The sequence below is a fragment of the Marmota flaviventris genome, chromosome 1 (genome assembly GCF_047511675.1).
Source record: "Marmota flaviventris isolate mMarFla1 chromosome 1, mMarFla1.hap1, whole genome shotgun sequence".
Lineage (NCBI taxonomy): Eukaryota > Metazoa > Chordata > Mammalia > Rodentia > Sciuridae > Marmota > Marmota flaviventris.
The window spans coordinates 211,483,448-211,510,340 of NC_092498.1; the positions used below are offsets into that span (position 1 = coordinate 211,483,448).

General features: G+C 50.6%; 2 protein-coding genes across 8 annotated transcripts in view; both read right to left on the bottom strand.

The window, feature by feature from the left end:
* Carm1 (coactivator associated arginine methyltransferase 1) overlaps positions 1 to 11,367 on the bottom strand; it is a 46,153-nt gene extending 34,786 nt beyond the window's left edge. For both annotated transcript variants that reach the window (XM_027955097.2, XM_027955095.2), the window contains exon 1: positions 11,130 to 11,367. In XM_027955097.2, the coding sequence (XP_027810898.2) occupies positions 11,130 to 11,349 (220 nt within the window). In that variant the 5' untranslated portion in view covers positions 11,350 to 11,367. The remainder of the gene's footprint in view (positions 1 to 11,129) is intronic.
* Positions 11,368 to 13,497: 2,130 nt separating this feature from the next.
* C1H19orf38 (chromosome 1 C19orf38 homolog) lies at positions 13,498 to 26,435 on the bottom strand. 6 transcript variants are annotated; one of them, XR_003585356.3, is made up of 9 exons: positions 26,315 to 26,435; positions 24,741 to 25,046; positions 22,354 to 22,446; positions 19,072 to 19,099; positions 18,462 to 18,505; positions 17,286 to 17,323; positions 15,431 to 15,666; positions 14,972 to 15,133; positions 14,363 to 14,451 (listed from the first exon to the last, which is right to left on the bottom strand). XR_003585356.3 is itself a non-coding variant. In XM_027955119.2 (8 exons), the coding sequence occupies exons 1-8, from the start codon at positions 26,343 to 26,345 to the stop codon at positions 14,317 to 14,319; spliced, it is 837 nt and encodes a 278-aa protein (XP_027810920.1). In that variant the 5' UTR covers positions 26,346 to 26,435; the 3' UTR covers positions 13,498 to 14,316. The 6 variants fall into 6 exon arrangements, 2 of the variants coding, with proteins under 2 accessions (XP_027810920.1, XP_027810921.1); XM_027955119.2 differs by lacking the exons at positions 14,972 to 15,133; positions 15,431 to 15,666 and adding an exon at positions 14,581 to 14,742 and having other exon boundaries at positions 13,498 to 14,451; XR_003585357.3 differs by lacking the exon at positions 14,972 to 15,133 and having other exon boundaries at positions 14,362 to 14,451.
* Between the last annotated feature and the right edge of the window lie 458 nt (positions 26,436 to 26,893).

Here is a 26,893-nt window from a genome sequence, read left to right on the forward strand (position 1 = left end):
TTAAAGAAAAACAGCCCAGACCGCTCCTGCCAAAACTGTGCGTAGTAATGAATCGCTTTAAAGAGACAGACAAAAAGATGGAATAAAAGGGAAAGGGGCTTTCAGGATCTGTGCAAGAGGCAAGGTGGGGGAGCAGAGCCTCCCCAAACCAGTCTGGACCTGTTTTCAAGAATGGCCAGCCTGGCAGTAAGGGACAAATGGCCCATAGAGAAAGGAGCAGACGTGCGAAGGAGGGACTGCTCAAATAAACAAAAATTACCCAGAGAGTGAAGGACAAGCTGGCTTTGGGTGGCAGAACATGGGTTACACAGGTGACCACAGCTGTCGGATGCATCAAACAGGACACCTAAGGCCCAGACATGTGCCTGTGTTGCCTCAACAGCAATGAAAGAAGTAATAAAAGAAAAGAACCACCCGAGGAGGCCTGGAGCTCCTCGGAATCTCCAGGCCCAACTCCTCTAGGCTAAGTCTGCTTTCAATTTCCTTCATAAAACTGGTTATGGAGGAACAAAGGCGGGGGTGGGAGTCAGGGCCTCCAGATTCTTCAACTCAAGTCTGAGCTGGACAGTGTCAAAAGCACAGAGCAGGACCAAGGCTTCTGTGGGTAGACTGGAAGGAGGGCCCTCTGCTGGTTCCTGGGGCTCTGGATCCAGGAGCAGTTTAGGCAGGTCCCCAAAAGAGGGTCTTAGGAGGATTTCCAAAGCCCCTCTGTACCCCTTGCAGCTCAGCTCTCCCTCGTCTTCGGATTTAATGATCACCCTCACAGTTGAGCATTGCAGAAGCATTTCTCTTTCAGGCTTAGGAGTCAAATAATAATACTATCCAACTAGTCACTAACCTCAAAAAAGCCTTCCATGTTACAAGAAGAAACTGAAAGGAAAGGAAGCAGGGTGGCTCTGCAGCCTGTGTTCTCAGGCACCAGCAGCTTCTGGCCCAGAAAGGGAGAAGGCAAAGGCAAACCAGCCGGGGAAAGCCATTTTGGCCTGCCACAAAGGGGACCCAGGAGTGCAGTAGGACTGGAAACTGAGACACTACACTGTCCTGCTGCCCCTCACTCAGTGGTCAGCTGCTGCCCCGTCCCAGGAGTTTCCTTCAGTCAACTCTCTGGCCAGGCAGCCTCTCCCCAAGCCCTTCAATGCCATTCTCCACAGGGGACTCCCCGGGCCCCAGCAGGGAGGAGACGGAGTCCACATTCTCTCTGTTCTCTAAAACTGGACTGTGCTGGGGTTGGACAGTGTGTCTGATTTTTGAGGGGCTGTGTCCAGTCACAGATGTCCACCCTGGCCAAAGCCACCTCCCACCAACAAGAAGGCTGAGGCACTTGTCCAGGACCATACCACTCAGAAAGGATGGAGGGCAGAGCCAGACTTAAGCCCGACCTCCACCATGGGTGTCACTTCCTCCCTGTCACTGTTGGAATGAAAGCCACTACACACTCTGCTGCCCTTGGCTATGCCAGGCCCGAAAGTTCACTCCCAGAGCAGGTCTTCCCACTGCCAGGGAAGTACAGCGTTCCAGACACTATTTTAAGCACTTGACTTCTGTCAGCTCACCGCTCACAACAACCTCTAAAAGAGAAGCGTCAAGTTCCCCACTTTATAGCCAAGGAACCTGAGGCACAGAGTGGTCATGTGGATGGTGACAAGTGGAGTCAGGACTTAGTGGCTGGCCACAAGCCCCACTGTGCCTCCTGCTTTACTTATTCTTCTTTAGTGAGCTTAATGCCCCTTCCTGAGCAGGGAGGCCTTGTGACCAGCCCTCCCCTCAGATTTTATGTAGAGACCCTCCCCCAGCATCCTTAAAAATACCCAAGGCAGGGGCTGGGGTTGTGGCTCAGTGGTAGAGCATACGCCTTGCACGTGTGAGGCACTGAGTTTGATCCTCAGCACCACATAAAAATAAAATAAAGGTATTGTGTTCCATCTACAACTTAAAAATATTAAAAAAAAAAAAAATACCCAAGGCACTAACCCTTTGGGGAACAAGGAACTTTTGAGTGATGGCTGATTTAATACCTGTGGCACCACATTCTCAGACCTGCAGGTATGGGACCACGTGTTTACCTCAGGTGTCACTATATCCCCAGCTTCTAAAACAGCAACTGGCAGACAGCAGCTGTTCCGTGAGTTTCTGCGGACTGTCTGAAGCTGGATAAGTGGTGACCTCTGCACCAGAGACAGTGAGGCCACTCTCCAGGCCTACTTCAGGCTGAATGAATGAAAGGGCGGGTCTCCAGGCCCCAGGTGGGGGAAGGTTAGCCTCCCACCTCACTCCATAGCTTCACATGCCTCTCCCCAGCTGCCAGTTGGCTGGGCCCAGCCCCCACCGGGTCCTGCAAGATGGGGACTGCTATCAAGGTTGCCTGTGCCCTCTGGGTCGGAAACCCAGTGTCTGCCCTTGGCTTTAGCTCTCTCTGACTTTTTTCAGCACCTGGAACCACTGGCCTCTCCTTCCTTTCATGTCTTTTCCCCATGTCTCCCAGGACACCCCAGCCCCTTGCAGGGTCTCAACCTGTCCACTCACAGCACTTGCAGCTGACCAGCCAGGGCCGACTGAGTCACTCCTAGGGATGGTTCCTCCAGTGGTTGTCACCCTTTCTTTCTCAGGTCACAGATCCCTCTAAGAATCTGCTGGAGGGGCTGGGGTTGTGGCTCAGTGGTAGAGCGTTTGCCTGGCACACATGAGGCCCTGGGTTCCAACCTCAGCACCACATAGAAATGAAATAAAGATATTATGTCCACCTACAACCAAAAAATAAATATTAAAAAAAAAGAAACTGATGGAAACCAAGGGAGGCTCTGCCCAGAAAAATGGGCTAAGAACCCACAGTAATACCTAAACCCGTTTACAGGGCACATACACAAACCCAGGCACACAAGGAGGGGTGCCTTAAATGTATTTTCTTCACACCATACCAGGAAGATGTTGCTGTGAACCCCTTTTCAGTATGGGATGGAAAGAGAATCTCACAGGCTCATCTGAGGTCACAGTCACTGACACTTCACCTTTTACCCTGAAGCAAACAAACCTGTGATCAATTTCTAGGGACTCCTGAGCGGGGGTTGTGACTCAGTGGTGGTAGAGCATTTGCCTGGCATGGACAAGGCCCTGGGTTCCATTCCCAGCACCACAGAAAAATAATAAATAAAAAATATATAATTTTGAGGGGCTTATGTGACCCCCCATGCACACCAGGGGCCATCTACAGACCAGATGCAGAATGCCAGCTCTGAGCGGCTGGAAGCCCCTCAGAAGCCTCAGTCCTTTGCCTGGAACAACTGGGCCTGTCCTTCCATCCAGCCCTCTCTCCTCAGTGGTGTTTCCCTGATGTCCTGGCAAACTCACCACCTCCCCAGGTTCTTGAGCAGATCCTAGAGGCAGAGCAGACTTCCCTGGAAAGAGCTACACATGCCTTCCAGAGTCCCCTAAGCTAGTCTCAGCTGGTACCTCCAAGTCATTGGTGAGTTTGAAAGGCCCTGCCTGTCCACCACATCCAGACCATGACATGGGAGCCCAGCACTTGATGCCTGTGCTGGCCACTCTCCACTCACAAATTCATATAAGGGCCCCCAAACCCCGGCAGGTTGTACACATCACAGTCCTTCACACTTCCACAAGGGCCAGTTTGTTTCAAATGACAACTCTTCTGGTTTTTAGAAAGATGATAATGTACAGGTGACTTATATCACTCTTCTGTAGTCTCTATAATACTCTTATAACCAAGCATGTCTTTTTAACAGAATGTATAACTCAGTGCCACTAAACTGGACACAGAAATTTATAAAAAAGGCCCACATGGCAGCTCACAGCAGAATATGCTGTCAAATAAGTAGTAAAAATAAGTTATATGTTCAGAACTTTTGAGTTTCCAAACTGCACATGAGGCTGTGGGCCTATGCAGGGACCAGATATGGGTATAGAAGGAGAAGGGCCAAGAGGCCAGGACTTTGCAATCAGGGTGGGAAGCCAAGTCCACCTTACTGGAACTGCAGCGCAGTCTCAAACTCAGATGCCTAGAAAAAGGGGCTGGGGGCCTAAAGAGGTAAGAGACTTTTTTTTTTTTTTTTTTTGGTACCAGGGATTGAACACAGTGGCACTTTACCACTGAACTACATCCCCAGTCTTTTTTTTTTTTTTCCCCAAAATAATTTATTTTGAGACAACGTCTCACTGAGTTGTTGAGGGTCTCCATAATTTGCTGAGGCTGGCCTCTAGCTTGCCATTCTCCTTCCTCAGCCTCCTGAGTCACTGGGGTTACAGGTGTGAGATGAGAGACATTTATCCACACTTGATGGAAACCTGGGTTCAAAAAACTGCTTCTTAGCCTGGTATAGTGGCACATGCCTGGTATAGTGACACATGCCTGAGCACAAGAGGCTGAGGCAGAAGAATTGAAGTTCAAGACCGAGTCTGGGTAATTCAGTGAAAACCTGTCTTCAAATAAAAAGTTAAGAAGGCTGGGAGTGGGGTGTGGTTGTGCATGCCAGTAATCTCAGCAATTCAGAAGGCTAAGATAGGAGGATCACAAGTTCAAGGCCAGCCTCAACAATTTAACAAGGCCCTATGCAACTCAGTGAGAGCCTATCTAAAAAAACAAAAAATAAGAAGAGCTAGGGATGTGGCTCAGTGGTTAAGTACCCCTGAGTTCAGGCCCCAATAGAAGTGGGGGGCAGGGAGTAGTCTACCTAGATTTTAACTGCAAGGAACCCTGGGGCAGGTCATTTGTAACTCCTGGACAGGGTTTAAAGCTTTACAATCTAGTCCTTGAGGCCCCCGGGGTAGAATTCACCTTTTGTTCCAGAATACAATTCCTGAGCTCTGACCTGCTCTGAAGCAGGCTGAGGGGAGGCCACTCTGCAGCCACATTCCCGTTCCATTCTCCAGCCTAGGAAGCTCCCACAGGCTTCTCTCCCCCTGCTCCTGTAGACCTGGTGTTTTGCTGCTAAAGCAATCTTCAGAAAAGACCCTTTTGTCACGTCTCCTGAAGGGTACACATCTCCTGACCACACAGTGAAAGGCTTGTAAAAGGCAATTCTGGCCAGGTGCAGTGGCACACACCTGTAATCCCAGCCACTCTGAAGGCTGATGAAGAAAAACAAAAGTTCAAGATAACCTAGACAACTGAGTAAGATTCTGTCTCTAAAAAATAAAAACGGCTGAGAATGTAGCTCAGTGGAAGAGCACCCCTGGGTTCAATCCTCAGTACAAAAAAAAAAAGCAATTCTGACGCAACCCCGTTTTCCCCTTTTGCTACTCCATTTCTTAAAGGGGACCCCCTTTGTTTCAAGTTGTCCCTTCTCACCGTGTACCTGAGCATCTTTCCATAAGCCAGAAATGTCCTGGCAAGGTCCACATCTTCCCATGGCAGCCAGGGCAACTCTGCCAGTTATGTTCTCCCTTTCCCGCACAGCAAAAAGCAGCCCTGAATCTAGCTTAGCACATGGCTACTTGGGCTAAAGGCTACATTTCCCAGTCTCCTTTGCATACAACGGACATTCTAGTCCATGGGATGGAAGCAGAAGTGCCCTAAGCCATCTTTCAGAAACCTTCCTTAACAGACATTTGCACCCTTCCTCATTCATCCCTTCCTTTACCCTACTACTGGGAAACCAGAGTGTGAAGACTGGACTCCAGTAGCCATGCTGAACCATGAAGATAGACCTCACGCATGTTTCTTTCTTTCTTTCTTTTTTGGTACCAGATATTAAACCCAGGGGCACTTAACCACTGAATCACATCCCTAGCTCTTTTTTTTACTTTTTATTTTGAGACAGTGTCTTGCTAAATTGCTGAGGCTGGCCTTAAACTTGTGATCCTCCTGCCTCAGCTTTCCCAAGCCACTGGGATTATAGGCATGCACCACCAAGCTAGGCCAACACCTCACTTTAGAAGTGGTAGCTATTAAGGATCTGGGTCTGGGGACTTCTATACCATCCAGCCCTAGAGACTTGGGTACCTGCCAACCTTCGGATTTAAGCACGAGAGCACAAAAAATTAAATACCATCTTGTTTAAGCACTGCTACTTTGGGTCTCTGTTCCACACAGATAAACTGAATGCTGCTTATTTTTCCTTTCTGAAACATACACACACACACACACACACACACACACACACACACAGTAGGGTGGGCATTTGGCAGCCCTGGACTTCAAAGCCAGCTCTGCTGCCAGCCCACCATGTCATTTCAGCTGGTGAAGCCCTTTTACCTGTTTTTCCACCAATAAAATGGGATTAGAATCACTGATTCCTAGGACTTTTTAAGGACCAGTGCTAACATAAAGCAAGGGCCACAACCTGCAGGCCAACCTGCCCACACAATCCAGAAAGTGTGGTGCATTTGTGTTGAGCCATCAGGACACTTCACAATGAAAAGAAAGAAAGGATATCTGGTTTGTCTGACTGGGGCCATCTTCCCTACTGGCCCCCCTTCTCCTACCGGCCTCAATCTTTTATCCCAGGATTTGCCATTTTTTTCTGTCAAAAAGGGCCAACAAGTAAATATTTTAGGTTTTAAAGGACACCATGGTCTCGATTAAATATTCCTCTTTGTGGGTCGGCTTTTTTTGTTTTTTGTTTTTTTTAATTCAATGCTTCAAAACTATAAAAGCCTCTCCCAGCTCTGACTGTATAAAAATAGGATGCAGGCTACATTTGGCCCACAGGCCTGGATTTATACTGTCCTTTCCCTTGCTGCCCCCAAGGTCAAGCACTTGAGTCTGTCTACACAAGTTTTTGCACAGCCTGGTGCACAGTAAGTGCTCAATAAATGACAGCAGCGGTTAGCAACATACAGATACTGCTGAAACCACAATGCACTTCTGGTGTTACCAACTTTCTCAATTGTCAGTCCAACTTGACAATAAAGTGTCTTAAGGGCTGGGCACATAACAAACACCCCAGCTGTCAGAGGGGTCCCAAGTCACAAGGGCTCCTGGTTCTGTGGCAGCCAGCCTTTCTTCACCTTCTTTTGACAAAAAGTTTTCCTCTGGGCTCTGCACACACTGGCATGCCCCCCACAAAACCGAAATTTAGCCCCTTTCAAAGTTTGTCTCCCCTGTCTCTTCTTTAAAACAAGCATCAGGGAGAGCACACAACACTGGCCAAACTGACCTGTGCTGATCAAGAAAGAAAAACCACACAGCTATCTCCTGAAAGGAGGCCGTGAAACTGAGGGATTGAGAGTCTGACCTGCTCTCATCCCAGCCCACCCCACCTCCTCTTCAGGAGAGCAGAGCTGCCTCCCAGAATGCCCAAGGCTGTGCCAGAACTTCCTCAAGGCTCAGAAAGACCAGCCAGAGGACCTCTACCTCTGCCCAGGGATAACGGTGTGGATTTAGTAGCTGCCTGCCATTCGGTCAATCCCATGGATAAAAGCCAGGGTGATCAAATGGCTAGAAGAGGCAGCGAGGGTTGCCTGGGGTTGCAGCAGGATGACCACAGCAGGATCTTCTGCAGCTGTCATCCTTCCCACCAGACAAGGTACAGGTGTCAAGAAACAGGGCCCACAAGTCTCTCTCCCAACACCAGGGGTATAAGACAGTTGGGCAGGCCTGCAGCATAAGGAGCTCTGTCCTAGAACAGCCAGGTCTTTCCTAGGCCACAACAATGCCATCACTCTCAATAACATCTATGAAAAACTTACTGTTTACTGAATGCTTGCTATACGCTGGACACCCTGCTCCACACACCCAATCAACTTCGCCCACTTTCCTGGGCCCCAAGTGGCATGATTCCCACTGCAGAGGAAACAGAGGCCATGCACAGGTAAGTGTTGCTACAGGTGAGAAAACAGGCTCAGGGAGGCCAAATAGCTAGTTCAGAACCACACAGCTGACCAGAACCTGTCAGACTCCACTTTGAAGACCCTCCCTAGCACCCACAGAAGACTCTGGACCACCACAAATATTCAAGGTAATGGAAGATTTGTGCCCTGGCCAATCCTGACTATTCCTCCCTATGTCCCCACCTACACAGATGCAATTCTGGGAGTCTAGAAGCACAAGTGGGTCACAGCATCTGTGAGGACAGGTCAGTGTCAGTGCTCCTGATGCTTACTCTCTGGGACAAAACATTTCGGCCCCAGAAGGGTCCAGGTGGAAAAAAACTGAAGCCAGGAAAGGAAGTTCATCCCAAGAGAAGGCCCGAAGCTCCCAGCACCCTGCTTCAACCTGGAGGCATAGGGAGAGCTCCCCCTTGGCCCACCCAACTGCCACATCCCCCTCCCATACCCCAGACTGCCTGCAGTACCTCAGACTTTTCCCAGAGGATATGGGCAGACCTACTCTCAAATGGGGTGCATGTAGCCACACACCCCAGCCCTGGGACCATATTCAGAGCATACTCAAGAGTAGTTCCTCCCTATGCTCTTAGTCTGTCCCCACTGTTCAGGCTATTTTACCCAAGCAGCAGTCCAACCACTCTAAGGCCATTGCCAGCCCCTAAGGGGAGCAAGTACCACTGCCAAGGAAGGCTTCATTTATTAAGCAAAGGGCTACAACAGACTGAACCATGAGGAAACTGTGACACAAAGTCCCACAGCTAGTAGTAAAGTGGCAGGGCACAAGATTAGCCTATACAGTATGACCCAAGAAAGCGATGTCAAAGTCCTAATCCCCAGAATTAGGAGGGTGACCTTATTTGGAAACGGGGTCTTTGACCACATCATTAAGGATCTCAGGATGACACTGTCCTACATTTAATTTAATGCCAGGTATCATAAGAAAAGATGAGAGCCCAGAGAGAGATTGTGTAAAGACAGAGGCGGAGAGTGGAGTTTTGCTGCCACAAGCGAGCAGTGCCTGAGCCACTGGAAGCTGGAAAAGTGGAGAAAGCATTCTCCCGAGAACCTCCAGAGGGAGCGAGGCCCTGTTGACACCTTGATTTCAGACTTCTGGCCACAAACTAAGAAAGAACACTTTCTGTTTTGTTTTGTTTGTAGCTGTTGATAGACCTTTATTTTATTTATTCATATGCAGTGCTGAGAATCGAACCCAGTGCTTCACACATGCCAGGCAAGTGTGCTACTGCTGAGCCCCAGCCCCAGCCCCAACACGTTCCTGTTGTTTTAAGCCACCAAGTTTGGGTTCATTTGTTACGGCAGCCCTGGGAAATTATTACACCCAGCTCTGACTGCCTCCAGAGCCCATGTTTTTAACTCTCCACTAATGCTACTAAAGTGTAAAGGGGGAGAAATTCTTTCTGACCCCTGAGAATATTATCTGGAATTGAGGATTTCCGTTTGAGAAATCTGGACTTTTTCCCTCTTTAAAGACATTTTGCTTATGAATTACCTCTCACAGAAGATTGCCTGTGTAACTCATGACACTTCAGGATTATCTTTTTTCTTTTTGGTTCCTTCTCTCTTTTTCCTGGGGTGCTGGGGTTCCAATGCAGAATCTCACACACGCCGATACCCCAGCCTACTTTCATGATTATCAACATCAAAAACACAAAATGTAAAAACTCTTCTGAAATGAAATGCTAAGAACAAGGGAAAGTGTGGGGGTTATTTGAGAATTGCCTGTACTATGTTCCTAATAATTTTATAAACTTAAAAACTGTTCTAAATTTTCTTCTTAAAGTTTATTTGAGCAGTTGCAGTGGCACATGCCTATAATCCCGGCAACTCGGAAGGCTGAGGAAGGAAGACTCCAAGTTGGAGGCCAGCCTTGGCAACTTAGTTGGACCCTGTCTCAAAATAGTAAAGGGCTGGGGGTGTGGCTCAAGAGAGATAGAATGCCCCTGGGTTAAATCCCCAATACCACACACACACACACACACACACACACACACACACAACACACACACGCACAAGAAAAGAAAAGAAAGAAGACCAAGCCTCCTGGAATTCTTTTCGAGTGTAAGGCCAGGGACTAGCTTGAGAAACTGCTTATTAATGCTTGCCAAATGAATGGGCTTCCTAGGATCTGAGATCCTGCTGAGCTTAGATGTCTGTCCTGAGCTCCCAACCCTTCTTCCCTCTCATCTAGTCCAAGAAGACCCTAGCTCCTCTCCAGTGTGACAAAAGGTGTCACACTTGGGTGACAGACACACTCCTTTAATCTATTTTCAAAGTCAAGGCGAAGGGAGAAGCCCATGTGAACCTACTGCTCCACACACTTCCCTTCAGAACACCCAGTTCCCAAAGTGGCAAAAAATTCCCACGGGGCCAAAGCTAGTAAAGGCCTTCTCCGTGGCTCCCTAGAGCATCAGGGCAAGAGATCCCATGAGACAAAGGCGAATGAAACAAAATAGCAAAATGTGAACGAGGAATCTGAGAGAAGAGAGGAGAAAAGAAAGAGTAACAAGAAAAAAGAAAAAGGATGAATTACAAAGACTAGGGCTGGGGGACGTCTTGGCAAGCACATTTGCGATTTTCCCCCTACTGAAATGTCAGTTTTGAAAGCAGCTTCTGAAAATGCAACTAGATTCTCACATCCCCAAAAAGGCGACAGCAGGCGCGTGGTGAAGGAGGTGGCTGTGTTACCTCTTACTTCTAAGCCTAACAGAAAGCGGCCCTCCCCTTCCACGTTTCCATCCAGAGCCCCTTCGGTGGCCCGCACCACCCTCACATGGGCCCTCTCCCCAGCTCTAGAAGTTTCCCACTCGGAGGGTCCTGGAAGCCAAGCCCTCCATAGAGGAGGCACCCCGTTCTCCTGGCCGCCCCAGACTGGGAATTACTTTTCAACTGTCCTTAGTAGTCCAGGGGGTCCCCTGAGATGGCCAGAGGCCGCCCACACCCCACCCTCCTCCCAGCCTGGGCGGCCACACCCGCTCCCGACACCCCCTCGCCCGGCTTCCTCGGAATACCCCTACCACTGTCTGCCCCCCACTTCCTGCCCACAGCCCCCTCCCAAATCTCAGGCCCCTCACTCCCCATTTCGCGCTTTCCTCTTTATTCGGGGCACCTCTCCCCTCTGGCCACCACGCATGCCTTCTTTTCTCTCTCTCTGTCCCTGGATGCCGGCGCTCCACACCCCCTCACTCCCAGCCCCGACTCAGCCCCCGGGACCCCCAGCCAGGTGCCCCCCAGGCTCAGGGCCTCTCCGGGGTCCCCAGACCCGCCAGCCTCGTGCACAACCCCGCGCACTGCGCGGCCCTCGGCCCAAGCCCGGGGCCCCCACTCACGGCTGTAGAGGGCGATGCCCGCCGCGTCCGGGCCGGCGCGCACCTCGAGGCGCAGCGCCTGCTGCTCCGCGTGCCGCTGGATCTCGCCGTTCGCGTCGCCTATGGTGAGGAGGCGGGCGCCGGGGAACACGGACACTGTCGCGCAGGGCCCCGCGCCTCCTGGGACCGCCGCCCCCGCGCCGCCCGCGCCCGGCCCCACCGCCGCAGCCGCCGCTGCCATCTTAGATCCGGCTCCAGGGCCTGCCGCCGCCGCCGCCACCGCCGCCGCGCCCGGGCCCAGGCCGCCGCCGCTGCCGCCGCCGCCGCCGCCGCGCAGGCCGAGGCCGAGGCCGAGCCGGGCAGCGCCACCTGCCGGCCACGCCACGCCTCGCCGCCGCCGCCGCCGCCGCCGCTGCGGCCCGGCCCCGTGTCACAGCGCCCCCTGCTGGAGGTCTTGGGCGCGGGGAACGAGAGAATACACCCGGGGGCGGGGTCGGCCCCGCCCCGCGCGAATGGTCGCCGCTTTGTGAGGTGGCTCCGCCGCACAGGGACGGCGGGGACGGGAGCGTGCGTCAGGGGGCGGTGCACAGCCGCGCGGACACGCCTCTAGGGGATCTGGGCCCCGCCCCCAGGCCGGCGTGGCGCGAACGACCGCGCTTTGTAAAGCGGTACGATAACTCGGGGAGCGGGACGGAGCGTGCTTCACGGGGCGGCACCGGGTCGCGTGGACACGCCCCCATGGGACCTGGGCCCCGCCCCCACCCCGCGTCGCACGAACGGCCGCGCTTTGTAAGGAGGTGCTGATGCTAGGCGCGGGCGGGGAGGGCACTTGGCCGCGCGGACACTCCCCGGCCCCGCCCCGTAGAAACGGCCGCCCTTTGTGAGGCGGCTCCCCAGCCTCAGGGATGTCAGGGGCGGGCTTGACGCCTGGACGGCTCGGACACGCTCCTGGGTCCGCGCTCCACCCCTTGGTCCCGCTCGATTTGGGGTAGCGTCTCGCGGAGGCAAGGCCCAGCTGCCACCAGGGCCCGCCCTATACCAGCCACGCTCCCCTCCCACTGAGACTCTGCGGGGCTCCTGGCTCTGCAGGGGAGCTGAGAGAAGGGCGTGGCCACAGCCTAGGGCACGCCCCCATCCCGTGGCCCTATCCCGGCCACCCTAATGGGAAAGCGGTTTGAGATGCTCCTGGGCCTCCACCTTTAACCTGAACTCCGTCACTGAACTGCTCCTTTCTTTCCCATTATCTCTGCCCCGCCTACTGCCCCTTCCCCAGCCCTGGCCCGTCTCTCTCTTTCCTCTACACAAAACATTCCTCCTCCTCTCCCTCCGGGCCTCCCCTTTCCCTAGTGGTGGGTAGTGACTCCAACAGTGGCTGCTCCTGTGTGCATTGTTCTGGGGCTCATTCGTTTTAGAGGGCCCAGGAGCCGGCTTCCCATTGCCCCTTCTGTAAGGATGGCCTTAGGCCTTAGCCTAAGCAACTCCATTTTAAAAACTCCACTTTGAAACCTGCAGTCTCACCAGGCACACCTAGGAGCCCTCTGATAATGATCATCAGACATAGCCCTGACATGAGTTACGTCTCCCCACCCAGACAAGCTCAGAGTGAAGTCTGTCATGTTGTCCTTGCCTTGATAAGGAAGAGAAGCAAGAAAATCAGGGTGGGGACCACCAGACCAGATGCTGTAACCCCAGGGCAAATGATGTCACTGAGAAATCCCGTGGGAGCTGGTAGGGATTGAAAGGGTGGTCAGAAGCCCCAAATTTTAGTATAAAAAAGCAAATGAACAGACATTCAGCCAGCCGACACTGATGTCCTCACGCTGAGAGCCTGATGAGGACCTGGACTGACATCCCAACTCTTCTCATCTTTTGCCTGTTCCTCAGCATCTTCCTCACTGTTCTCAAACTCTACAGCCACATCTTGATGGTGAGAGCCACTTCTTCTCCCTAGGACCCTATCCTCAACTGGCTGTCAGCTCCACCCTAGGAGAATCCTGCCTTGGGTCCTGACCTGATCAGGGCGGTCTGAGTGAGTATGCATCTGCTAGACTTTTGATCTGACACTTGAGCTTAGCATGCAGAGGGAGTGTCTGTCATGAGCCTGTCATGATTAAGTGTATTTGGCGTGCTTAGAATTAATCTAGAATTGTTTGCTATGAATTGATATGTCTATTGCAGTGCCTAGCATTAAGGATTGTCTTTTTTTTTTGTGTGTGTGTGTGTGTGTGTGGTGCTGGGAATTAAACCCAGGGCCTTGTGCATGCAAGGCAAGCACTCTGCCAACTGAGCTATAGCCCCAGCCCTGTTATTTTCTGGATTAAGAACCTATAGAATGAAATGGTATTGAGTGATTTGAGTTGAGTGAATAAAGCATTGAAAAGGGCAGAAGCACGTGGACATTCTTTATTTCTCCCCCTTGACTGCATAAGTTGGGACACCTTTTCTGGTCCTCATTTACACCTCCTTTTCCCCAATACCCCTTTACCCCTACACAACATCATTCTACCTCCTGTTCCCCCTCAGTTGAAGGAACCTAACAGGGGACAACCTTGTGTTGTTGTCCCCTCTCTTCACAAACCCCCTCATAGGTCTCCTACACCATCCTGACTCAGTTCAGGGGTACCTTAAACATCATGGATTTGGGCATGCTACCACCCTCAGCTGTCCAAGAGTTGGATGCCGAAGGTCCCAGGTTTGAAGGATTACACACCAGAAAGACCTTGGGACCACCTCAACATGTGTTATAATTAATAACTTAGGTATGCCAAAAGGGGAACACACAGAACATCCCCCCAACCCTGAGCTCAAAAACCCAGTTGGGAAGTCAGGTACCTGAATCAGAGTGACTGAAAATGGAAGAACTGGGGGGCACAGCGTGGAGAGTGTGGACCTCTTATGCCCAGCTGGGGGGCCAGAAGAAATCCAGACATCTTCCCTGATGGTCTTGAGAAGGAGGAATCCACAGAAGGGCTTCCTGCTTTGGGCTCAGCCTCCATGCCATTGCCTTCACCCCCTCTCCCACTCTTCTATGAGCAAGGTCCCAAGGCCAGAGGACCCCTTCATCTCTGTTCAACTCCCTGAGAAGGTAGCAGCCAGGGAACATAAACCCCTGTCACCCCTGAAGTAGCTGAAGGGAACCTCAGGCCCCGGAAAGGCTCAGGCAGGTGGAGGGACAGGGCTGAATAGAAGTGTTCCCCAATCCTCAGCCTCACTGGCAGGCCCGGAAAGTGCTGAACTCTGGGGGCTCTGGTGAGGATGATGTGGAGGTGGGCCTCTTTCGGGGCCCACAATTGCCAGCGCAAGCATCTAGGGTGGCTGCTGGGTCTTCTTCTGAAGTCATTTTCTTGGTCCATGAAAGAAAAAAATCAGAAGTGAGTGATTTGGAGCATCAGAATCAGGATTCCCCCACGTTCTGAACCTGATACTACTTCAGCCCATCAGGTCTTATGTCAGCTCCTCTACCTCTCCACACCTGAGCCTCAGGGACCTGCTCCTCCTGTCCTGGTCTTCTGTTCTCCAGGGTTCCTCCCTGCTGAGTAGAGGACCTGAGAGCAGGAGTCCAAATCCCAGTTCGGTCACTTCGTGGCAGTGTGAACTTGGTTGAGTGACTTAATCCCCTTTGCTTCAGTTTCCCCTTTTGAACATGGAGAGAATGCTAGTACCCACCTTCTAGGGTTGCTATGAGACTTAAAGAAGTACAACAGATAAACAGTGGCTGACACCTCTAAGCTTTGTTAAAGGATGAACACATCCATTGCCGCTCTCCTTTGTTTCTCCCCTTCTGAGTACCTCAAGATCTTCAAGATCCACCCTCTTCCCTATCTTGAATACTTGAAACACTAGTCAAGGACAAATGAACTTACTAGAAATTAAACCAAGTGGTTGAGAGCAGGTGGGGTTCCAGCCTGCCTCTCCCTAGCTGGGAGACTACAGTAACGTCCAAGTCCAACCTCAGGGAACTTCTTTGTAAAAAGAAACTGTCAACCTCACTTAGCAGGATGTTATAAAGTTGCATATCAGGCCCTCTGCAAGGCAACAGTAAAAACTAGAGTCAGCTACTTCATAGTCATTTCAGCCAACAGCAGAGCTTTACAAAGCTTCAAAAAGAAACTAAAACTGATTGTGCTGGCGCAGCAGCCTGTAGTTTCAGCTACTCAGAAGTTGGAGACAGAAGGATCACAAGTTTGAAGGCCAGCCTGAGCAACTGAGAGGGACCCTGTCTCAAAATAAAAAGAGCTGGGGATATAGCTTAATGGTAGAGTAATCCTGGGTTCAATCCCAGTACAGCAAAAAAAAAAAAAAAAGCCATTTATATTACTTACCCTTAAATGACCATTTGAAGGGACCATTCTTTAAGCAGAAGAATGACAGGCTAAAGTTCTGAGGTGGTCTCTCTGTGGTCCTTCACATCGCCTTAGAACAATGTGATGTATTTTGGGGTTCACTCTTGGCTTACTCTTGTTTAATTTCAGGGACTTCACCTTTAGTGTCCCACTGTGGTTTTCCATGTAGGGGGAGGGTCAGAACCCCCTACTTCTCAAGAGGTGTCGCTCCTCCCCTGTCACACAAAAAAGCTTTTTTTCTTTTTCTTTCTTTCTTTCTTTTTTTTTTTTTTTTTTTTTCTGTGCTAGTGATTGAACCCATGGCCTTGTGCATGGGAGGCAAGCACTCTACCAACTGAGCTATATCCCCAGCCCAAAAGATTTTTAATCTTTTAAATTGGGTGTGGTGGCACATGCCTGTCATCCCAGGGACTCAGGAGATGAGGCATGCAGGAGGATCTCAAGTTTGAGACCAACCTCAGAAACTTAGCAAAGCCCTAAAGACTTAGCGAGATCCTGTCTCAAAATAAAAACATTTTTTTAAAAAGGCTGGGGATGTAGCTCAGTGGTTAAGTGACCTCGGGTTCAATCCCCAGCATAAAAAAAAAAAAAAAATAAAAAAATTGTGGGGGTATGTCCCCAGATGGCATCCTGAACATTGCAGATTCTCATGGAGTTTTAGAGCCTGCCTGGCCGGATGTGTTTGTCTTCATGGCTCAGGATTTGTTCTAGGAACTGAGACCTCAGAGAGCTTAACCAGCCAGTGCCAAACCCCCCCCCCCTCCTCTTACCATCTGTATATCTGCCACCCCGAGTCCTTATCTCTAGCCTTGCCCTCTCTCCTGGCCTCCGCTCTCAGGCTCCACCTGGTGCTGATGCGGTTGCAATATCGGTTCTTATCCCTCTCAGCCTGCCCTTCCTCAAGGCTTCCTCCTTCTCTTTTGGACCGTTCGTTTCCCATCACCAGGATCTACCATATTCGATTCTTCAACCTCTCTTGCCAACCCGCGGAACCAAACCACCACTCTTTCGCGGGCCTTGACCACGGACGGTAGTTGCCTGCCGAGCTCCAGCCGCCTGCCTGCCACAATCTGTTTGCCCGAAGGAACCACCAGAGGGCGCCTGTGCGCACCCGAATCCAGTCTACTCAGAACCCCTCCAGGGCTTTCATTTTACCTGAGCAAAGTCAAAGTTCTGTAACATCCAAATGGGACGTCTGAGGCCCCCTAGTGGAGCTCCCTCTGTGGAGAGGAACTGACTGAACATTTCCTTGATCCGTGGAGTTCATGGGTCAGATATCACAAATTCAGATAATAATAATAAAGTTTATAAGTGCCACCCCCCAAAATTTAACTATGCAGAGGAGTCCTATAGACCCAGTTTTGAATCCCAGCACTGGCACTGTGTAACAGGGGAGGAGCGACACCTCTTGAAAAGTAGGGGGTTCTGACCCTCCCCTACATGGAAACCCACAGTGGGACACTTAAGGTGAAGTCCCTGAAATTAAACAAGAGTAAGCCAAGAGCCAACCACAGAATACATCAGATTGTTTAAAGGCGATCTGAAGGACCACAGAGAGACTACCAAGTTACCTTGACTACTCTCACCATTCTGACACATTTTCCTAAATCCAAAGGGAGCACTGACCATGACAGTATATACCCCCATATGATAACCTTGTCCCTGGGAATTTCAGTCAATCCTGGGCTCACTGACAAACCCCACTTTGGGGATTCTATGCTTTTTCCTAATCCCAGAGCTCAGAGTCCTGGGTAGACCCAGGCTGAGGGTGGCCTCCACCTGACCAGGTAGGATGGTCAGCAGGAAAGGGGAACCAAAAACAGGAGCCACTCACCGCGGAGATGGCAAACAGGGAGTTATCGAAGGACATGTCTGAAAAAGAAAGGAAAACCAGGATTGGAGCCAGTTTTCACTGTGCACCGCCCTAATCCTCTCACCTCTGCCCACATTCCCCAGTTCAAAGTCTAAAGAGGGGCAAGAGTGGGACCTATCTCCCAGCAACCTCTCCTGCTCCCTTCCCACCCATTCTGCAACTGAGCAGTGAATCTAAACTACATTTTGAACCATGCCTCTGTCCCCAAGCCTTCTGCCAACTCCCACCTTTCAGAAGGAGCACTTATCAGCCCACCCACTCCCCAGCCCACGCCCCATTGCTAGATGCCCCCCCTCGTCACCCAGGTATGCCATGCTCCTCTTAAACACTCCTCTGTGCTTAAGCACGGCTTCCTCCAGGGGCTGCCTGCCTTTTCCCAGTCGGCTCGGACCTGCCATCCGCTCTTTCCCCAATGGAGTCTGGGCTGTCTATCTTGGTCATCATAGAACACTCCTAGACCATAGTAGGCGCTCAATAAACGTGTCATGCAGTTAATCAAGCATAGAGAATGAAGTTTTCTGCGCTTGGGCCCCTTTCAGAGAGCATCCCACACCACAGACCAGCTGCCTCCCGGCCCCGGTGGAGGCCAGAGGAATGACAGGGTCTGCAGGGCGAGCGGGCCATTCACTGAAGACCCGCAGGACCCAGGCTTAGGCGGTCCTTCCCGGTGGAGCTGGCCATTTAGCGGTGGAAGCAAGCGAGTTATTAAATACACAAGCATCCAGAGATTACTTTTTTTTTTTTTTCCGGTGTTGGCAATAGAACCCAGGGCCTCTCGCAGGCTGGGTAAGCACTCTAGCATTGAAACTCAGACCCCAAAGATGATGTCATTGGGTTTCTACTAAGGGTAAGAACAACAAGGTAGTAGAGGCAGGTAAGTAGCAAGCGCAGACCCTGTCTAGAGAGCCTGGTGACCAAGAGGAGGTGACTGAGACCCAGGAGATGGAGAATATTCTAGGCAGTGGGTGGAGCCAATGAAAGGCAGGCGCCTGGGACCTGGAGAGAAAGTGAGAATCCAGGGAAAGGAGGGTGAGGGTGTGTTTTGACCCTAACAGAGCTGCAGAAAAGGTTCAAGTCACCATAGCATTTTGAGGCAGTGACCTCATCCTGTGGAGGTCAGGAGCAAGGAGCACAGACCTGCGGTGGTGAAGTTAATCTGGGCCCAACAGGATTCCTGTTCTCTGCAAAGAGATTCAAAAGAAAGGTTGCCTCATGAGACAGGAGGCTTCTGGAAAGTCCTAGACCCAAACCAGGCACAATACTGGGTCTTTGACCCCCTACCCACCTACACATCCTACCCACAAAGTGACAAAGCAGTTAATAACCTGATTTCCAGAGCTATCACCCTGTGCAACAGTCCTTGGCTGTCAAGAACCAGGCCCACTTCTAGTGCAATTTGGGCACTGCACAACCCCAGTGGGATCCAGAACAGCACAACAATTCCTGGCAGCTGACTGTAAGGGGAAGACTAAGCCACTTGCTCCCTGTGTGACTAAGCACTGAGCCTCTGTCCTCTCATCTGTAAAATGGGGTTATTCATTATTCCTACTTCCAGGGCTGTGGGGATAAGGTGGGATCACTTCTAGCACAGTGCCCAACACCTAGTAGGTGCTTAACAAATACCACCTGTCTTTGTTCATCAACTCTCCCACCAGAGGGTGCTGTTTGCAATGGAAAGCCCACCCAGCCAAGGGAGTGCCCTTCTGATCCCAAACCATTCTATGAGGGTCCCTAGGGATGGTCTTACCGTTTTCTCTGTAAATTTTTTATTTTCACTGAAAAATAAATAAACAAGCATTTGTTAGATTATGGTTCTGATTGCACCAAACAAGTTTCTACACCCAAGAAATCTAAAACTCCTTTTTACTTCTGTAACCCAGTCTTGCCTCTCTGTGGCAAATTTGCCACTCATTGTGAAACTTACTGCTAACAAGCACTTTTGTTTCTTTTTTCTAGATGGGGTCTCACTGTTGCCCATATAATCACCTCCAACTCACCATTCTCCTGCCTCAGTCTCCTGAGTAGCTGAGTCACATGTCACCACGCCTGAATCCTTTTTTTTTTTTAATTCTTCAATTACAATAGTAATGTATGTTGATAAAAACTTTAAGCAAGGTGGGAGGGAAAGGGAGAGAGAAGGGAAATTGCATGGAAATGGAAGGAGACCCTCAGGGTTATACAAAATTACATACAAGAGGAAGTGAGGGGAAAGGGAAAAATAATACAAGGGGGAGAAATGAATTACAGTAGATGGGGTAGAGAGAGAAGAGGGGAGGGGAGGGGGATAGTAGAGGATAGGAAAGGCAGCAGAATACAACAGACACTAGTATGGCAATATGTAAATCAATGGATGTGTAACTGATGTGATTCTGCAATCTGTATACGGGGTAAAAATGGGAGTTCATAACCCACTTGAATCAAAGTGTGAAATATGATATATCAAGAACTATGTAATGTTTTGAACAACCAACAATAAAAATTAAAAAAAAAAAAAAAACTTTAAGCAAGGGGCTGGGTCTGTGGCTCAGTGGAAGAGTGCTTGCCTAGAATGTGTGAGGCACTGGGTTCAATTCTCAGCACCACATATAGATAAATTAATAAAATAAAGGTGCATCAACATTTAAGAAAAATTTAAAAAATAAAGAATAGGAAAATTAAGTATTAAAAAAAACTTCAAGCAAGGCACAGCATGTGACATGATTTTTCTTAAAAGAAATGAGTTACAGGGTGTGGGGGTGCACACCTTTAATTGAACTGATTTGGGAGGCTGAGGCAGAAGGATTTCAAGTTTGAGGCCAGCCTGGTCAACTGAGCAAGGACCTGTCTCAAAGTTATATATATACACACATTTGGTACCAGGGACTGAATCCAGGGTTTAACCACTGAGCCACATCCCCAACCTTTTTAATATTATTTAGAGACAGGATCTTGCTGAGTTGCTTAGGGCCTTGCTAAGTTGTTGAGGCTGACTTTGAACTTGTGATTCTCCTGCCTCAGCCTCCTGAGCCACGGGTATATGTGTATGTGTGTGTGTGTGTGTGTGTGTGTGTGTTTGAGTTGCTATAAATATATTTGAGTTTCAGTGGTTGCCAGGAGCTGAAGCCGGAGGTGGAGGGAATGGGAAATTATTGCTTAATGCGGATAGAGTTTCAGTTTGAGATGATGAAAAAGTTCTAGAGATGGATGGGGGTGATGGTTGCACAATAATGTGAATGTACTGAATTGCTATGGAGAATTTTACCACAATCAAAATATCATGGCTATGCGACTTGATGTACATCTGTAAGCCCAGCAACTCAGAGGGCTGAGACAGGAGGATCACAAGTTTGAGGCCAACCTGGGCAATTATTTATTTATTTATTAGTTGTCAATGGGCCTTTATTTTATTTTATTCATTTATTTATATGTGGTACTGAGCACTGAACCCAGTGCCTCACACATGCTAGGCAGGCGCTCTACTACTGAGCCACAACCCCAGCAGCCCCTGGACAACTTATTGATGTCTCTAAATAAAAGTCTAAATGGGGCTGAGGTAGTGGAACATCTCTGGGGTCAATCCCCAGTACATATGTACACTCAAGTTGTTCCAGTACCAGTGGGAATTGATTCCAGGAACTCCCAAAATATATTAAAATCCATGGATGCTCAGGTTCCTTATATAAAATGTGACTACGTTATTCACATCCTCTGTAGACTTATTTTATATTTAAATTTTTTTTGTAGTTGTAGATGGACAGAATGCCTTTATTTTTTACTTATTATTTTATTTTATTTTTTTATGTGGTGCTGAGGATCGAACCCAGTGCCTCATGCATGCTAGGCAAGTGTGCTGCCGTTGAGCTACAGCCCCGCCCTCATTTTACATTTTTATTTATTTTTGATACATCATAATTCTGTGGGACTCATTGTGCCATATTTGTATATGCAGATAACAGTTTGATCAGTCTCATTCCCCAGTTCCTTCCCTTTCCCTTTTCTCCTCTCTCCCCCTACCTGCTTGCTGAAATCTACTGATCTCCTTTTTATTATTAATATTATTATTTTAATTAGTGCATAAGAATTACATACATATAAGTAGGATTCACTGTGGTATTTCATACATGGATGTACCATAATTTGTAGATTTCATTCCCTGTACTTCCCCTTGTTCTCCCTCCCTCCCTCCCTCTTGATGATCTTCCTCATACTCTACTGGTCTCCCTTCTATTTCTCCTACAGACTTCAAATCATCTCCAGATGCCTTATTTTCTATTTTTTGGTACTGGGATTAAACCCAGGGGCACTTAACTATTGAGACACATCCCAGTCCCTTATATTTGTAAATTTTGAGGCAGGGTCTCACTCAGTTGCTTAGAGGCTTGCTAATTGCTGAGACTGGTCTTGAACTTGCAATCCTCCTGCCTCAGCCTCCCAAGTCACTGGGATTATAGGCGTGCACCAAAACCACACCTGGCTCTAGATGAAAATACCTAATAAAATGTATACACAATAAAAAGAATTGTTATACTGAGAATAATGACAAGAAAAAAAAAGAGTCTGCACGCGTTCACAAAGACGCCAAACGTTCCCCTTTTGCAGTGCTGGGGATGGAGCCCAGGGCCCTGTACATGGAAAGCACCTGATCTGCGGTTGGGCTGCACCACTGCCCCTAAACACAAATTTTCCCTCCAAATCTTTTCAATCCATTATGGGTTGAGTCTGCAGATATGGAATCCAGGATACTGAATCTGTCAATAGGGAGGACCCATTGGACAAAGCCATTCTACATAAGGGACTTGAGCGTCCATGGTTTGGGGTATCCATAGAAGAACCTGGAAACAATCTCAAGAACAGTCGTGCATCCGTTTGCCCTGCTCACCACCAACATCTCCCCTATGGACGGTTCCTTCACTGCTAATTTGCAGAATTTAGACCTCCCAAAATGGCCTGTCTCTGTGCCTCTAGAAACATGGGTATGTGCCCGTAAGCACATGGCACATTCAGAGTTGCCAGCTGGCAGCGCGGGGCCCTGTCTTCTTTAAGCACTCACCTCTCCTGACCACCACAGCAAAAGCAGCCAGACCAGTGAGGAGGAGGAGGGCTCCAGCCAGGCTCAGCGAGAGGGCCAGGATCCAAGTGGGCACTAGAGGAAAACAGGAAGAGAGCGAGTGGGCAGGCCAGGAGCTGCGGGGGAGGGTGGGGCCTCTGTCATCTCTCCAGGCTACTTTGAGGTGCCAGCCCTCTCCAAAAGGACCTCCTCCCAACCATGAGATTTGGGTGTAGCTGGACCCTGGGAATCAGCCAATTAGCATATATCTGGCCAACTAGCATTAGCATATTTCCTCCCCCTGTCCCTGTGATTGGTTCAGACATGGAGTGTGGCCCAAGCCAAGACAATGAAAGGTAATCCTGGGATTTTGCAGGGCCACTGAGAGAAAAGGATTATTCCTTTGGCTTGTATTGTATCCCTCTGATAGGATATTTCTCTGGGGCTTCTGGGCATGATTTTGCTACCATGATGTTGGGGACCTGCCTGAAAATAAACCTAGAACAAAGCCAAGTTGAGAGGTGGCAAATAATTCCTGACAACTTCAAGCTTCTGGATTCAGCCACGCCTGAAGCCCTAATATGAACTGACTTCAGTTCAGTAAACCAACGAAATCTCCCTTGGTTTCTGAAGCCAGTGTGAGTCAGGTTTTCAGTTACTTGCCACCTGAAGAATCCTGCTTGTCCTAGCTATGAAGGATCAGTTGACATCCACCCCAAGCCACACAGAGATTCACACAGAGGTCAGCCACCGGGAAATAGAAGCCAAGTAAAGGACTCAGCTTCCCTCCTGGAAGAGAGAGAGGATCTCTTGAGGGCCCTGGGAGGAGGTCCCCTGACCCCAGTGGAGGTCAGGAGCTGTGGAGCCGAGAGGGGAAGGAAAGATGTACGGGGAGATTCCAACAGTGTTAGGCCTTGTCCATTCATTCGCCTTGGGTGGGAGGGCTGTTGTCACCTCCCCACTCTCAGACCACAAGGCTAAGGTGAGAAAAGGGAGCCTTTGACAGAGGAGCTTAGGCCAGAAAGGACACAGAGAACCCTCTGTCATCACAGCTCGAAGACTGGCTGGTAATAAGTTCTTCTTTGCAGTGGGAAAGTCCTGGTGATGGTGGGATGGAGACACTCCCTCCTCCTTCTGCCCCCTCCCCTGCCCCCCCCCAGTCTCCCCGCCCCTCCCCATCTCCCCTGTGGGGTGGGGGGCTTGCTGGGAATTGAGCCTAGGGCCTGTGCCTGCCAGGAAAACACTCTACCACTGAGCTACCTCCTTAGGCCCATCCCTTGGCCTCTTGATCCACAACCCATGCCCAACTCCCTCTCCTGGAAAGACCAGAGAAAGACATCAGCCCTCCCAGGGCTCCCTTCTCAGATGGAAAGCTAAAGTCCTTGCTACAGCCCACTAAGCTCTATGTGATCCTTCTCACCACCTCTCTTCCCTCTTCTCCCCACACATTCTTCCTTGTTCACCGTACTTAAGCCATTCTGGGGTCCTCTATGCTTCTCAAACACACAAGGCACGCTTCAGCCTCAGGGCCTTTGCACAGCCTATTTCCTCTTCTTGCTATACTCTTGCCATAGAAATCCACATGGCTGGCTCCTTCTCATCATTCAGATCTTTCTTTTCTTTTTTTCCAATATGGGGTCTCACTATATCACCTCACCTGGCCCCAAACTCCTCAATTGAAGTGATCCTCCTGCTTCAGCTTCCCAAGTAGCTGGAACTACAGGCAAGCCCTACCACAACGGACTTTATTCAGATCTTTTCTCCAAATAACTTCTTCAGACAGGTCCTCCTTGGTCACTCTACTCTCCCCTTAAAATGACACCTTCACCAGGCTGTGTATCATCCTTGGGCACTTCATTGGCACACTGAATATTTATTGGATCCTGGGTTTATCATCTGTCCCACCCCCTGGGAACATCTGTGGAAGGAGGGCAGGAACATTGTTTTGTTCCCTGCTGGACCTCCAGGGATAAGGAGAGACTCTGATGCACAGTTGATGAGCAAACATGTTGGGTCCAGGAAGGGGAAGGTGTGTTGGACGGTGGAGATATTTTTTTCACTGCTGAGCATGAAACGCAGGACTCCCATGTGCTAGGCAGGTGCTCTGCCCCTGAGCTACTAGCACGGAGGCCCAAGGTCTGGAGTTTGAGGGGCTGCTGGCCTCCCAGCTCGGCTACCTGTGTGCCTTGGGCAAGTCCTTGTGCATCTTGTGCTTCTGTTTCTTATCTACAAAAAGGACAATCCTGCACCCACCTTGGAGGGAAGCTATGAGGACAGACAGGGAAAGGTGAGTGACCCCTGGCCAGTGGTAGGCCTGGCCTTCCTGTGACGACCTCCCAGGAGAGGGAACAACATCTGCCGCAGCTGGGTGAGCCCAGGGGAGGGCTTACCTGGGAAGGAGACGTGCACCGGCTGGCTGAGGTCTGACAGCTGGGGCTGGCTGTGCTCGCCCACCACACTGTACTGGCACCAGAATTTCCCTCCAGAAGCCGCGCCACCGCCGCTCAGGTTGAATGTGACCCCCAGCTGGTTGGCTGGGGCCTGCAGGAGCTGGACAATCTGTCCCTCTCGGTACAGCGTGAAATTCACCCCCAGGAAGTCCTTGGGGGCTGTGCATGAGATGTGGATGGGGTCCTCTTGGCTCTTTGGGTAGGGGGGCACCAAGAAGATGGCTGGTGCTGGGATGGCCAAGGAACCTGCAATGCAGGATCAGGGGAGGTGGCAGTGTGGGTGCATGTTGGAGAGCACTGTGTGACCTCTAGCAAGCAGGTCACCTTTCTGGACCTTGTTTTGTTTTCATTTTGGTTCTGGTGCTGGGGACCCAACCCAGGCCTTGCGCGTGCTTAGCCTGTGCTCTACCACTGAGCTGTATCCCCAGGCCTTGGGCCTTGTTTTTTTGTGCACCAGGAGGCGGGCAATCTCTCCCCACTGCAATGTTCAGAGCATTGGGTGCCTGGCGCAACACGGGGGTCACAGTGATGATGACCTTGGTTATTATATAGTGTCCCAAGTACACTACTTCAATCAGCAATGCTATGCACCAGGCCCTGTTCAAGGTGTTGGGGACAAAGTAATGAAGGAGACAAATGAAGAGACATGCTCGTCTCAGGCAGCTGATGTTCTTTCAAAGAGACAAGGAGTTCTGGGCAATGGGAGAGTTGCATGGGCTGGAGGGCTTCCTGGAAGAGGTGTCATGTAAGTTGAGTTGTAGCAATGAGAGAGTGGCATGAGCTGGGTGACAGCCTCGAAGGCCAAGGTGATGGCAAGGGCAAAGGCCCAGAGGATGGTTGGACATGGGGTGAGCTTAAGGAGGGGTAAGTCAAACTGGGGGCACCATTCAGTGGTAGAGCACTTGCCTACCACACGCAAGGCCCTGGGTACTGTCCTTAGTGGAAGGAAGGAAGGAAGGAAGGAAGGAAGGAAGGAAGGAAGGAAGGAAGGAAGGAAGGGAATCCAGGAAAGGTGAGGAGGCGGGTAGCTGGGGGGAGTTGAGCAAGGGAGAAAGCAGCGCGGCAAATGGGGGGAGGTCCCACCTTCTCCCCAGGGTGTGCCGAGGAGTGTGGGGCTGGACTGGGGCTCCTGCAGAGGAAGCCGCACCCAGGGAGGAGTTGCTCTCCAGCTGCCCACAGACCCCCAAGCAGAGTGGCCCCCCATGGCCCCTGTGGCTAGTCTGCCCCCAGGCAGGCGCTCCTGCTGCCCCCACTCCTGCTGTCAAAGGCAGGAGCCTGTGGAGGCCAAGTGGGGCTGAGGCAGGGGCTGTAGGCAGCTCTCTTGACTGGGACATGAGGAGGAGCCTAAGAAGAAAAGGCTGAGAGGTTTCTAACGCTCTCAAGCAAATCAGTCCAGGATGAGCCTCCTCCATCACCGCGGATGAGCAACCTCACTTGGGATCTGTCCTCAGAGCAGCGACATGGGCAGGAGACGGGGGACAGGCTGGGGGTGCCGGAGGGGCCGTTAGACTCACCAGCTGCAAAAAGCAGGACAGTCCAAGGCATCTCTCCTCCCGCGTTTGGCCGGGAAATCTGGCTGGGACCAGAGGGTCCAGGGCTCCCCGCCAGCTCCTCCTGTGAGGCCAGAGCAGGGAAAGGAGAACCAGGGCTAATTCGAGCTGAATGTTTCCTCAGTGGCAGGAAGTTGCACACACACTCAGGCACTGAAAGGGACTCTCTCTTCTCCCCACCCCTTCCCTAAATGCACAGCACAGCGGACCAGCCCTGTGCAGTTCTGTAGATTGGAGGGAGCATGACTGAGATGGTGAGGTATTTGTTTTTCCCCTCCCTCCACCTAAGAGAACTCCCATGCCCGAGGAAGGGTGGCAGCAGGGGCTACTTGGGAAACTCATGCCCAAGGCAGAAACCACAGCCCAAGCAATGGCAAGACGGAAATAAACGTGGGGTGCAATGTGGTAGGGCATGGTGGTTAGGGTTTGGCCTCTGACTTCTCTGAAGCTTCAGTTTGCTGCCCTGTCGGATGGGGCTAAGATGAGTGGACATCAGATTGAAAGAACTCATGGCATAAGACAATGCTAGGGGGCAGTGAGTGC

Coding starts and splice junctions, on each gene's coding strand:
- C1H19orf38 (XM_027955119.2), bottom strand. CDS start 26,345: ATGCCTTGGACTGTCCTGCTTTTTGCAGCTG. Junction 19,100..22,353: donor TGCTGTGGTGGTCAGGAGAG/GTGAGTGCTTAA, acceptor TTTATTTTTCAG/TGAAAATAAAAAATTTACAG. Junction 14,452..14,580: donor AGCAGGTCCCTGAGGCTCAG/GTGTGGAGAGGT, acceptor TCATGGACCAAG/AAAATGACTTCAGAAGAAGA.